General features: G+C 50.3%; 1 protein-coding gene across 4 annotated transcripts in view; it reads left to right on the forward strand.

Annotated features, from left to right (window-relative positions):
- The window catches only part of Hdac4 (histone deacetylase 4), a 262,337-nt gene that overhangs the window by 203,743 nt on the left and 44,282 nt on the right, over positions 1-14,312 (forward strand). For 2 of the 4 annotated variants that reach the window (XM_055616475.1, XM_055616477.1), the window contains exons 11-15: positions 80-278; positions 2,487-2,725; positions 9,112-9,366; positions 11,974-12,160; positions 13,892-14,025. In XM_055616475.1, the coding sequence (XP_055472450.1) occupies positions 80-278; positions 2,487-2,725; positions 9,112-9,366; positions 11,974-12,160; positions 13,892-14,025 (1,014 nt within the window). The remainder of the gene's footprint in view (positions 1-79; positions 279-2,486; positions 2,726-9,111; positions 9,367-11,973; positions 12,161-13,891; positions 14,026-14,312) is intronic. The other 2 variants (XM_055616476.1, XM_055616478.1) reach the window with 1 other exon arrangement.

A 14,312-nucleotide genomic window follows, 5' to 3' on the forward strand; every position in this document is an offset into this window, starting at 1 on the left:
GCCTCTGTGGGTCTGTATGACATGGGGTGGTTGCCTGCTTCAGTTCCCACTGCCTGAATATTCCGGTTGTACATTTCAGGGCACAGCAGGCCAGCAGGATGCTGAGAGGCTTGCCCTCCCGGCCCTCCAGCAGCGACTCTCCCTGTTTCCCGGCACCCACCTCACCCCATACCTGAGCACCTCGCCCCTGGAGCGGGATGGTGGAGCGGCTCACAATCCCCTCCTGCAGCATATGGTCCTTCTGGAGCAGCCACCTACCCAGACGCCCCTCGTCACAGGTAAGAACACAGCCAGGCCTCATGTAGCTTTTGAAGAGGACTGGAAAGAACACCTGAGCCCACACAACAGAGATTCTGGATCCCTGTTATGTCATAGCTACTTCAGCTATGGCAAAGAACCATCTCCTGCTTAGAAAGCTGACCAAGGAGCAGAAGTCGATGCCAGTGGCCCCCTGTTTAGCCTCCTGTTCTCCCTCTGATAGGTTTCCTTGTAGCTCAAGGAAGCAAGTGCATGAAGTTCAGAACTGACCGCTGATGTCTCTTCTCAGCTTGAGAATGATCACATTTAGGAAAATGGAAGTTAGAAAAAGATAGGAGACTTGTGACCTTTACCTGGTGAACACGCTATGGAGGGACTATGTTTCAGAAACGACATGTGGACTGTTTTTTCTGAGACACAGAATCTTACCTATTGGTGGCTTTGCCTAGTTCTACACCATCTTAGGTCAGTGGCTGACTTCCTCACACCTATTGTTTCACTCAGAATCATAGCCAGAGCAACCCTAGGGCTGGCCTTGTTCCAGTGTTCCCTGGGCCAGCCCCTGGCTGGTGAGTTGGAGTATCCCTGCCTTCTGGTATGAATCAGTCTATAGGGCTTGGTATTGTGTTTCTGGCTTGTGCTTTTTTTTTTTTTTAATCTCCAGTATGCCCTTGGCTCTCCCAAGTTAGTGATCTAGACAGGAACAGCGTTTCTGGCTGCTGGTACCCTCAGCTCTGGAGGGCAGTGTCCCAGTGACCATGAGTTGCCCATTATGCTCAGGCCCCTTCTTGTCTGTTGTCTGGGAAGCCACTCACTATGAGCTTCTTCTTCCCACCTGTGAATGAAACACTGGCACACAGTGAGGAAGTGAAAAGATTCAGCTCCCATAGGAAGCATTTACCACCCGTTAGCCTGGTCAGTGTTGATCTCCTGGTTGAGGCTGTTCCTTTTGGGTTAGAATGGTTTTTGGTTTTTATTCTTTTATCTATTTGGTCCTTTGCTACTGTTTTGATACTAAATCTTGCTTTGCTGCCCAGGCTGGCCTCAAACTCTGATTCTCCTGCCTCAGTCTCCTAAGTGCTGGGATGTCAGGCCACTGTTTGTGATTCTTCTTCAGACTCCACACTCTTTCTCCCGGCAGTCCCACCTAATCTTCCAGTGCACCCCTGTCTTCCATGTCATGTGGTCCTGATGCTGGGTCTCAATAGGTTCCTTCTGTTTTCCTGTGGAAAGGAGCCTCCTGAACAGAGTTAATCTGTTCAGACACAGCTGTCCTAGAGGCCTAGGTTCCCCATTGTATAGAACAGTAAAGAATGATACCATGTGTAGAGCCTAGACCCGTGAGCATTCAAGCCAGAGTAGTAGCACAATATCCCACTACTTATGTGGCCATAGCTGCTCATCTCAGAGCACTGTCTAAGCACAGTACTCACTGGCAAAGGGGTCAGCTCTTAGCACAGACTCCAGCCTTGTACCACACTCCTCCTCCCGGGCAGACTGACCAGAGGAAGTATGTGGGAGCAAACATTCTTCTCTGATTCCTTCCCACTACTTTGAACTCATGCTTGTCTGTCCGAAGCTGCTGCTGTCCTGCACTATCTGCATGCTGTGCCATGTCACTGCACTCGCTCTCTCTGCAACCCCTTTCTCATGCCCTTAGAGAAGATCTGCTTTCTTCTCTGTGCCACCCTCCTCTCCTCTCTCAACTCCACTCTGTATGTGATAGAAAGTAAAGTCTCCTAAGGTAGAATCCACTGAAAGTCAAGGTCGTGGCAGTTCCTGGGTGTGTGATGGTGACAGGTTCTTGCTGTCAGTTTGTCTGTGAGTTTCGGCAGGTCAGCTGCAAACTGTTCTTCTTTCTGGTAATTAGGTATGTATGAGCTAAAATAGCCATCCTCTGGAAACACCTGTGACAGACTCGGCAGGCTGATCCTAGGCTGTTTTGCCACACCTTCTGGAGTGCTCCTCGGTGAGCTCCTGGAGAGACTGCATCAGTGGGATCGTCAGGTGGCCTTGCTTTCAGATTATGTTCTCTGCCCCTGCCCCTAAAGCCCAGCTCAGACTTACAGCCTCTAGCTGAAGTTGGGCCTGTTTGCAGACAGTCATGTTTCCTAGAAGGCACCTGGGCTGGCAGGCATGTCTTTTTCTCCACTGATTACTCAACAGCATCTCCCCTCTCTTCTTCCTCTTCCCCTCTGCTGTTTTTTTTTCCTCCATATTATCTTCAGACTGGTATCTTTCAGGCCTGGGGGCGCTGCCCCTCCACACACAGTCCCTGGTTGGTGCGGACAGGGTGTCCCCATCCATTCACAAGCTGCGGCATCACCGCCCACTGGGGCGCACGCAGTCTGCACCCCTGCCGCAGAACGCACAAGCCCTGCAGCACCTAGTGATCCAGCAGCAGCACCAGCAGTTCCTGGAGAAGCACAAGCAGCAGTTCCAGCAGCAGCAGCTGCACCTCAGCAAGGTGGGTCTGTCCTGCTGCCCTCCAGGACCACTCACCTGCAGCCAGGTGGTGTATGCTTTGCTGCCTTCCTTAGCCCCTGCTGGCCTTGAGTGGTCAGAACAGGAAAGGGAGGAACACAGAGCACATGTTCTATCCATGACTCAGAGCCTAGGGAGGTGTGCTCTTGTGTGGAGCTAATGTGCAGGGTTGTCCAGAGCCTTCCTCAGAGCCCATCAGTACCTGCAAGTAGTGGGCCACATCCTCGCAAGACGCCTCCACATCATTGTGTGACGCAGTTCACATAAGCAGTCCTTTCAGGGATTCTCTAAAGTCATTTGCCAAGTAGATCCGTAAGCAAATTATAACCCAAGGCCTGTAGCCTTACAATATGCTCGAGTTCCTGGAGCAAATTTTTCAAGTCACCTGGCACCTGCAGCTCTTTAAATGTGGGCATTACACCATTAGAGGTAACTTGGGAGCAGCTAGCCTGTAGAGAGGTCTGCACTCTCAGGTTGCCCACAGTCTCTTAGCCCCATCTGCAGGGGGGGGGGGGGCAATGGGAGAGTTAGCGCCACGGTGCTGGCAAGCAGGGACATAGAGGAGCTCAGTATGTTCTCGTCAGATGTGTCAGTCAGGCATCTTCAGTATCAACTCAGATGAGTATATTGCAGACACCTAAGCAGCTGTCCTCCAAGAAAAATGGAAATGTCTCACAGACACCTGCCTCATCGGCATTGCTCATAGCAGCCAAATGATGAATTAAGTAACCCCTGGGTTTATCTCTCAGTGACAGAGGACAGAACACACTTCTTTTTGTCATTAGGTCCTCCAGCATGTGTGGCCCAAAAACATGGCAGTTAGGAACATAAACAAGTCACGGATGGCCACTGCTGTTTCACTCGAAGGAAGTGACTAGCGTGGGTGAGGCCTTAGAGCGCTGGTTCTCAACCTTCCTGATGCTGCAGCCCTTTAATACAGTTCCTCATGTTGTGGAGACCCTCCAACCATGAAGTTATTTTCTTGCTATTTCAGAACTGTACTTTTGCTACTGTTACAAGTCGTAATGTAAATATCTGATAGGCAAGATATCCAGTGTATGAACCCTATGAAAGGGTTGTTTGACCTCCAAAGGGATTGCAGCCTATAGGTTGAGAACCGCTGCCTTAGACATGGATTAAGTTAGTGGTTGTCAAGAGCTACAGCTTGTGAGGAAGTGTGAACAACTGTCACTAGGGACAGCATTTATGTTATGGCCAATGAAAATGTTCCCAAGTTAGGTTGAAGTTATGGTCATATAGTTCTGTAAACTACTGAACTGTTCAGTTTAAAAGTGAATTTCAGGACTTATGAATTAGATCTATTCTTGCTACCTACCTGGGGTGGGATACGCTCCAAGATACTCAGTAGATGCCTGAATCTGGCCAGTACAGAACCCTCTGAACAATAGCCAAGTGGGGAGACAAGGTGGCTTATTAGCCAACGAGGAGAGAAGCACTCGGTATATTTGTATTAGGGTGGGTACCCACCCTAGGTGCCTTGGAGTGAATTAGCACAAGACTGGGATACAGCTTATAACTTGGGAATCGTTTATTTCTAGAATATTTTATTTAATATTTTTAAGATGTTGATTGACCACAGGAAATTGAAAATGAGAGAGGACTGAGATGCAAGCACACCATCATTGGTCCTTTGCCTGTTGTCAGGCTCCACGCCTTTTCCGTGGCTTCCCTGTGGATGTTGGGGAAGGATCGGGGCGAGAGACTGGAAGATGAGTGCATATACACAGGTGGCTCTGTTTTCTATCTGAAGAGATCTGCAGAGCCCCACAGTGAATCAGAGGCCTCATTTCACGTATTTCCAGGACAGAGGGATGACAAGTGGCTCCTGTCCACACCCACCCCACCTTGATTTCTGCCGCTAGTTAAGAGGTCCAGGATCAAACTGGTTTTCCAAGGAAGTTGCTACAGACTGCAGGCCTAGCGCAGGCTCAGCCAGGCCCCTCCTACCTGTCAGACACGATGATATCAGCTCCTTAGCCCCAAGTCCCTTAGCCCACAGCCCTGATGCCTGACACTCTGGGTATGTCAGAAGTTGGAGGCTCCAGGCATCCCATTATTTACACAGGAAAGGCATTTGCTGGGGGCGAGACAGGCAGACAGGCTTCTGCCAAGTGTCTATACTCTCAGGTGTCAAAAGCACTTTCATATCCATCTCTCTAGTGCCAGACTAGGATTATTAACTTCATTATATCACTACCTGAGTGGTGTGGTAGGAGGTTTGAAGACAGGAAACACCCATTCACATGTGGCATATTTTTGAAGATGACTTTAGAAGCCGGGTAATCTCACTGGGGCTTGTTACATGATTGATTTGTGATAGCAAATGACAGTTGATTGAAACGTTTATACAATGTTTTCCTGGGACGATCAGGAAGACAGTGATGTTCTCTGTGCTATCTGGCATTGTGTTCCTGCCCTGCTCTGTGAGAAGCTTGTTCCCAAGGGCCGTCCACTTCCTGCTTGTCATAGCGGGGACCACAGCTGGGCTCACTGCCCACTATGCATTCAGCCTCCATATTAAAAGTGCCAATCTTCCAATGATGTGATAGGAGCTAATTGTATTGTATTTTCAACAGCCTTTTGTGACCATTCCCATTTTTCCAAGGGACCAAACAGGGCTGCTGAGCTGGCTCCCCCTCTTGACTCCTTGGGATTCAAGTGGCAGCCAGTGTACCTGACTGGATGTCAGCCCTTCATATGAGTGCTGTACCCACATTAATGTGCTCCCTAAAGGCAGGCCAAAGGATGAACCCTTCCAGGGAAAGAAGGCTCTCTGAGTGCAATGCTCATCTTGGCAGGGAAGCACCCCTTTTTCACTGTTGCCTCCAGACCCACTTCACCACAGCCTTGTTTGTTTTTTGTCCCAAAAAGTGGGAAGCTGTGCTCAGAAAATGTGCCTTCCTCTTTCCATGGAAAAAGTGTCTTCCCCATTGTTGAAAGCAGTTCTTGTCGTGACGGTGGGTCTACAAGATGACTGGATCTTTGTGCAGGCAGTGTTGGCCTCCCTGAGCCTCCTCTCTTGAGCATGAGCATGTGGACGGCTGTAGGTGGTCTACTTAGGAGAGGGTCCAATAGTTCTTTGATATCTTGCACTTGCCAGTAGGGTTCTGGCTCTGATCTCTAGTCTGATGTCTCAACCCTGCTGTTCTGGATATGGTAGTGTGTGTCTTCTCACCTCTTGATAAAAGCAGGGCTCTGATGTCCAAGAGGCCTCTGGACAACAGGAACTGACATGCTCGAGAGCTGCTACTTGCCTCTCCACTGGCCTTTTTTGTTCTATTGCCTAAAGCCAAGTTTGCTTCCCAAAGCCAGCTCTGCTTTAAGAAGCTGTTTCTGTTGACACAAAGAAGTAAAGCTAAGTTCAAAGAGGTAGAGAGAGAATCTCTGTGACTGTGGCTCACAAAGCCTGGTTGCACCAGCACCTCTGTCAGTGCTAAACAAAGTGGCCCAACGACTGCAGGCCGTGGCCTGTTCTGCATCATTGACAGGGTTCAGAGTGGCCGGTGTTACCATGGCAATATCCCTAGTAGGCACCCTCTGGAGGGAGGCCTAGCCAAGCTGAGACCCCATGAGAGCCTCCCTGCTCCCTGCTCCCTGCTCTGCAGTTTCTGCCTGCCTGGTCCCTGCCAAGGCTGCAGACCTGCCTGTGTGGCACCACTAAGCTCCCACGTTGTCAGCAGCTTATACCCAACTTGGAGAGGAAGCAGGGAAGCGTGTCCTGGCAGTGGAGGCCATTTGACATATGAGAGGAGGACACAGGGAGGACATCAAGAGCAAGAAGCCTAAGGCCTTCCCAGCATCAGACACAGCAAAGAGAAGAGTCCCACAACCATGTACTGATGTGAGCACTCCCCCCACCTTTCCCAGAGGCACTCTCCTAAGCCACAGGCAGTCAGCATTGAGGTGACAAGCCAGCTAACAGGAGACCAGGGTTCTAAGGGGACGTTCCTTTGCTTTACATGTCACTTTCAGAGTTCCTGCCTGGATTAACTAGGCAGACTCCAGTTTTAAGAAAGTTGAATATTGTTCAGTGAACAACCAAACTGTAATCTCAGAAAAACAGGAGGTACTCAGAACCATAAATGGTACAAGGACACTGAAGAAACATGACACCACATAGAATACAGGACGTGTTCAATCCAGAAAGGGGTACAAAAGTTGTTAGGGGGTCACTGTGGGACCATAGGACAGAGGCCTATTATTGTGAGGGCCATGAGCTCAGCTGTTCACATAAAGGTATCGGGAGAAAAGGCCCCTCTGTCTGTTGCTGAGCCGAAGATGCTAAGGTGAAAGGCTGAGTGTGCTCTTCTAACAGCGTTCATCAGTGTTGAAGCATAAAGATGGTGTTAGACAAACCCAGCAGACTTGCCCTGCTTCCTCCTCTCAGAAGACACCCTCTACCCTTCCTGTAACAGCCTCTACCTATCATGGCCTACTTTGAACAGTTATTTTGTTTTCTGAGTGCTACCGTAGAGTAGGGAGGAAACTGGGTTCAAGTCCATCACGTGCTAGGCACTTGTAAACACTTAGCGCTGAGCCTTTACAATGACCTGACTTCCTGAGGGCCCAGTCATTTGGGTGGGTCAGCCATACACATAGATTATACCTCTTTCTTCCTTTTCTTCACCCCCCTCCTTCCCTCGTGTGTGTGTGTGTGTGTGTGTGTGTGTGTGTGTGTGTGTGTGTGTTAAGAGAGACAGACAGAAAAAGGAAGAAAAGGCCTTAGTCTTGCTTGAAGACTGCTTGAGCATCTTTGTTCTAGGCCGACCTCTCTACCTCTGTCTCTACATAGTATTTCCTGAAGACAGTTGTCCCTAGTCCAGACCTGTCATCTGCATCCCAGTGCTTATACTTTCTACCAAATTGCAGCTTGTACTCCCCAGCTGTTCCCCACCCAGAGCCAAAGGGGAAGCCTTTTGAGCCCTCTCCCACGTTCTGATCTTCGTGGTCTGTCTCTGTAGTCATAGCCCCATTGCCACCTCTTTTACACCTGTGTCCTTCTGTGCAATGGGAGCCTGTTGTATAGGTCCTAGGTCATTCCCAGCCCCATCCACCGAGCTTCCCTTGTTCTTTCCTTTTTGGATCTTGGCTGTCCCTCTGCTATTGTCTCTCTAGCAGTTGAAGCCACCTTCCCCAGAGAATTTCTTCTATGTCACCTCAAGGTACTGTGTCCCTTCCATTGCTGCCATAGCACTGACCTGAAAGGGCCCAATCTCAGCAAACCTGACATCAGACACCCAGCTCACCTCATCCTGTTACTAGTTAGAGTGCATCTGCTTGCCAGAATGGTGTCACCTGCCCTTCCCCAACCCAAAGCTGGAGTTAGGAGTTAGGAGTTAGGAGTACACAAGAGTAAGGTGGCATGAGCATATCACAAACTATGAAGCGGAACAAATAGCTAACAGTGTACTTCTGTTGAAGCCTGCTTGCCTAGTCTTTCCCATCATCTGGAGAGAGGCTTGATAGCTCACTAATTTGACATGGGCTTTGCCTACCTTCATTGAGGCCGTTGACAGCGTACAGTATGACATGATCTCAGCCATGCCAGTTAACATGTCTAGGACTTCACTCAGCTGCCCCATTGTATGCATGTGTATAGTGAGAAGGCTTACGGTACAGAACAATTTCCACCATCACTACACTATGTCCCACAGAGCCCATCCATCTTGTCAGAAGACGTACCCTATGGCCACTGTCTCCCTGTCTCTGTCTTCCACCTGTCTGCCTTTGTGTTTTGGGGTTTTAGGAATAAGATCTCCAGCAGGGTAGGCTTTCAGAACACAATTGGAGAAATCTTGCCTGTACAACCACGTGGTAGCTTAGTAAAAATTAGCTGGGGAGCTTGGCATGTGCATCTGACAAGGCACCACCAACACTGCTGCCCACAAACCGATGGCATGTCCTGAAGGTCCTTTCAGTGTGTGACTTTCCTAACCTTTTGAAGAACTTCTTTCTGGACCCTCCCGGTCCTATACTGGCTCCTCACCACAGGGTACCTGATGTCGGCCTCTGATGCTCTCAGCACCTGTGACTGACTGGCACTGGCTTCTCTGCTGCTTACCTTTATCCCCTCTGCACATTGAGTTCACGCCTGCAGTGTCTCTCTTCTGGGCACACAGACACACTGCACTAGCACTGAGTGCCCAGCACCTGTCTGCAGGCCACATCATTTTAGCCCTAAGCATCACTTCCTGTGCATCTCAGATGATGCTAAGGCCCATGGTGTGTGGGTAAAAGCAGTGCTAGCCCTGGATCACACAAGTTCTTGGTAGAACATTCCTGAATTGTGGAAGAGCTTCTTCCGGTCCCATGACTGTCCTAACTTCCCTTGTCTCCTCTGCACGGTAGATGATCTCTAAACCCAGCGAGCCACCTCGCCAGCCTGAGAGCCACCCTGAGGAGACGGAGGAGGAGCTCCGTGAGCACCAGGCCTTGCTGGATGAGCCCTACCTAGACCGGCTCCCTGGGCAGAAGGAGCCTTCCCTAGCTGGTGTGCAGGTCAAACAGGAGCCCATCGAGAGTGAGGAGGAGGAGGTGGAGCCCACTCGAGAGGCGGAACCCAGCCAGCGCCCAGCCACTGAGCAGGAGCTGCTCTTCAGACAGGTGTGGAATGAGGAAAGCAGGCAGTTGACCTCAGCTTCTCCTGTCCTCTGAATCACAGACACTCACTGTTTTGGCCCTAGTGATCTTCCTGCCTTCCTGGGAGGTAGGGTGTGTTTGTTGTATACTTTCCTGCCCTCTGAAGGTGTTCCTGTGCCTTCTTGAGCACATGGTCTGCACTTTCTCCTCAGGTATGGGAGGCTGTAGATGGTTGGTGGGATTCAGCCTAACCACCAAAATTGGAGCAAGGGAGCTGGAGGTGGTGGTGTGCGACTTTTAATCTGAGGACTGGAGACAGTCAGGCAGATATCTGTGAGTTCAAGGTTGACCTGGTTTGCATCATGAATTCAGGCCAATTGGGGCCGCATAGTGAGACCATGTATCAAAAAAAAAAAAAAAAAAAAAAAAGGGTCTGATCAGACTGGGACCTTAGGTGATCATCCTTCAGATTCAGAGAAGCCAATGAGGTCCAGGGTGCAGTACACAGTAGCAGACTGCCAGAGACTGAGGAGGTTCAGTGAGTGACTTAATTTGCAATGAAAGGTAAACTGGCACATGTCTAAAAAGACGAGGGACAGTTGGACAGGGAGAAGGAAGCCCTAGATTAGAAGCCAGAGAACCCCAAAGAGGCTGCTTTTGCCTCGGGAGTACCAGGAAATCCAGGGGAGCCAGAGTCATAGACTCTAGTTGTATTCCCAAGAAGCAGTACTTGGGTCCTCTTGTAGGGCATAGGCTCACAGGACTCTAGGATTCTCCCAGCCGAGCCCCTTCTCAGTCCCATGACACATGTGGCTACCACTGCTGCTTCTCCATAGCTCTTGGTAATACCAGAACATCAAGGTTCCTCCAGCAAGCAGCTGTTGACTTTCATTCTCATATGGTCCCTGGAACAGCTAGGTAGCAGCCACAGCATGAGGGTGGCTTAGAGTCTCCTGGATATCTGCATTGGGAATAGGTCCCATAGTCTGTCCCCAGCACCCAGCTCTGTGATTCTCTTGTCTGTCTCGGGCAAAGGTGTCCCATTTGACCCTGGGGATACTTAGCTCCCATCACATAACTACCACTCTTTAAGATATAGTAGAATTAACAGAGGGTAACAAATGCCATTGGTCTTGTGAATCAGGCACTCAGGACAGTTAGTGGCTAGGACTGTCTGCTGCCCCAGGCTGATGGACCCAAAGGGAAATGGGAACAAGTTTGTCATGTCTGGAGTAAACCCTCAGAGAAAGCCAATGCCAACATGCTCTCGTTGAAACCCAGTGTTCTGTTACCACACAGATCTATGTCAGATATTTCATTAGCTGCTTTTGGGACTAGTGTTTTGTAGACACCAGATGATCCAAGCCTGAGACAGTGCTTAGGAGTCCTTACTTTCTCTGGAGAACAACCAGTAAGACTGGTCCCCCCTTCATGGAGACCTCAAGCATGACGGTTTGTGGAAGTACACATAGGGGATATCACTCAGAGTCAGCTGTTTAGTGGCCTGGTCCCCGTGGTCCGATGCAAGCTGTAGAGGCTCTGGGCCTTATGCTTCTGCGTGGGTATTTATGGCCCTTCTAAAGGAGGTGCTCTGCCTCCCTCCTGCAGCCCCAGGGTCTGAAGCTTGCCTCCTGTCTACAGGTGACTACAAGCATCTGGGGTAAAGTACCCTGCTTCTCAGGAGTGAACATTCTCCAAGACCATAAGATCTGTCCATCTTGGGATGAGGTTTCTGGGGGTGGGCACAAACTTCTGTTGGACTTCCTTTTAACATGTAGCAGTGGCATGGGATGACACAGTTTCCTTTTTCAGCTAGCAGAGGCTTCCTCTGCTCACTACTGCCTCTGAGCAGACCAACCATGGGAATCTCATCTTTGCCTCACTCCTCCCAGCTGATTGACTTTCCATAGGGACATGTACCTCCGCCAGTCCCCAGAGTCCCCATTAGGGTCCACATCCCTCAGGGTGGCTAATCCTCTGAGTTGTGACCTTATACTACACAGACACCCAGCTAGATTCTGCCTCCTCCACGGTGTGCCCCTGTCATCTCAGTTCTCTGCAGTGGGCAGTTGAGCCCTTCAGTAGCACGTCCCTTTTTCTCCCCACCGCTCTGACCTTCCTAGCATGAGAATGACCACTAGAGTGGTCAGAGGCCAGGGTGGGAACACATTAGACAATATAGAGCTGGCCCTTTTGTGTCTGCCTTTGCTCCCCTGCTCACTTTGGCCCACAGATTAGTCACCCTTTCACTACCAGAAGAACCGGTGGAGGGGTGCCATGTACATTCACTGTACCATTTTCACTCCAGAGTAATTCTCCCAGCCAAGGACTCAACCCCTGTGTAATACCAGCCCTCTACCATTGTTCACCATCTCTTTAGAGAACTCTTCCTGAGCCCCACCTGGACCAAACCTCCCTGTAGGCCTTTGAGGTAGCAAGTCCCCTCATCCTCTTAAGCAGGGCCTGTGTGTCAAGTGCCTTCTCTTCTTGTGATCCTGCTCAGATCATGACCCATGGTTGGGTCATGCCTCCATGGTTAGTTGTTAGCCAGTGGCTATGGGTGACTGTAATAAGTGTCACTGACTGGTGGGAAATGGTCTGCCACTAATGGCCCTCTTTCCTGCCCTGCAGCAAGCTCTCCTGCTAGAGCAGCAGAGGATCCACCAGCTAAGGAACTACCAGGCATCTATGGAGGCTGCCGGCATCCCTGTGTCATTTGGCAGCCACAGACCTCTGTCTCGGGCACAGTCCTCCCCGGCATCTGCCACCTTCCCCATGTCAGTCCAGGAACCCCCCACCAAACCAAGATTCACCACAGGTAACTCATGACCTGTTGCTTGGGGGTGGGGGAGAGGGGCCATGGAGCAAGTCACTGGTGAGAGGCTAAGGGTTCAGCCTTCAGCTGAGTCTGGGAAGCACACAGGCCACACTATCCAGAGATAAGCAGCCAGCACCATGCCAGGCCTGATAGCCAGTCAGTTATGGTGGCACACCATGATGCTGTTACTCTGGGGCTGGTCACAGCTTAGAAAACCTTCCTTGTCTTTCCCCTGTGGAAAGCAGCCCTACCTGTGTGTGTACCAGTATGGGGCTTCCCAGCTTCCGTTCTTGGTCAGTGGAAATAGCAGCCTTAATCTTCTGCACATACTCCCCTAAACCAAGCCTAGGACAAAAACACTTCTATGAGGCCCCAGTGACAGCCTGTACAGTGGTCCATGGTAAGCCCTGCTGGAGCATAGCACAGCAAGACCTGGAATTGACTCTGGACCTCTCTGCCCCTCTGGCACCACACCTGCTCTGTGGGCTGGAAACAGAGTCTCAGTGGCACCTTAGCTTGTGCCTAAAAGGTCCACTGGTCTGGAGTGAGCTCAGCAGAGGAATGTGGGCCACAGCTGCATAGAGGCAGGGACAGAGACCATAATCTCAAGAGGGCCACACCATCTCCAAGAGTTCCCTGTGGTGACAAGCAAGGAAGCTAGGCTGGTTCTTTCTAGTGTTCTGATTTAGCATGTCTTTCTAATGAAGTGATGAAAAGTTAGATAAATACAGAATGGCAAATACAAAAGTTACATAAATACAGAAGATCCTTCACAGGTTTTATAAAATACATCTTCTTGCAGAACACTGCACCTACAGCCACCATCTTTTCTTAGAAGGAAATGTCCTGTTTAGGGGAAAGTTTTATTAGTAATATCTAGAAATTAAAATTGCACCCCCACCCCAAAATAAAACCGCACCACACAAAACCCACCAAATGTTCTGTCCATGAGCATTTGGCCATTGGCTGAGATTAACATGGCCTTAAAGGACTGCAGCTCAGGTAGGGGAAACTCTGGCATGGTACCTCGGTGGCAACTCACGTGTAAACAGCTCCCAGTGCCCTCTGCCTTGTCTGAAGAGGGCTTCCTGCTTGTGTAGTTCCAGAGCCAGCCATGGCTAGCTCACTACCTGTGATAGCAGCTTCTAAGCTGTGTTCATGTGTATGCTCATTCAGATAGGCATGTTTGTGCATCTCACCTGTGAGGTCCAGCTCCCCTTTGTATTCTTGTGTCCATCTTGAGTAAGCCCTTACATGCCACCTCTCGCCCCATGTCTGAATGCTCTGGAAGGGATCTGTTGGCAAGCCACAAAACTCATGCTGGCCTGGACCACAGGATACCTTGGTCAGTGCCCACCCAACAGACCTGCTTATTGCAGAGCTTGGGCAGTGGCCAGGCAGACTGGCCTTGAAGGGCCAGCACCTGCAATTCCTAGAAGTCACTGTACCCCAGAGGCCACCAGACCTCAGTGCTGCATGGTCAGCTTGGCCCTGTGGTGCGGCCACAGTCTTTCTGCGCTGGAATGTTGGCCAATGCTGGGTCTGTCTCTGATTCTGTTTTTATCCAGACCCTTTAGTACCAGCCTGGAAAGGGAATAGGGTGAACTTGAACCAAGAACCAGCTCCGCTCTGTTCCCTCCTGGAATTCTGCTGCTGTCACCAAGGCCATGTTATGGCATTGGCTGGCTCAGCCCTGGGCACTACTCTGACTTCAGCTCTGCTCCACTGCAGGCCTTGTGTATGACACGCTGATGTTGAAGCATCAGTGCACCTGTGGGAATACCAACAGCCATCCGGAGCATGCTGGGAGGATCCAGAGCATCTGGTCCCGCCTGCAGGAGACTGGCCTCCGTGGCAAGTGTGAGGTATGGGCTCTACGGGGACAGAGGAACTCCTGTCTTGCTTACTCCCAAACATGGCCTCTGGCCTGCTGTATTCATGGTCTCTGCCAGTCTGTATTCATGTTGTAGCAATGGAGAAGGTTCATCCAGATTGTCTATGAGCTTTTGAGAAGCTCACCTTGGCATCTTTTTTGTTACTATGGTAGAATATCTGAGGCTTGTACCTTATAAAGCAAAGGGGTCTGTTTACCACCTCACACAGTTCTGGCAGCTGGAGGGTCCAAACCAAGGTACCAACATTTGATGATAAT

The sequence above is a fragment of the Psammomys obesus genome, unplaced genomic scaffold (genome assembly GCF_907164565.1).
Source record: "Psammomys obesus unplaced genomic scaffold, mPsaObe1.curated_primary_1811, whole genome shotgun sequence".
Classification (NCBI taxonomy): domain Eukaryota; kingdom Metazoa; phylum Chordata; class Mammalia; order Rodentia; family Muridae; genus Psammomys; species Psammomys obesus.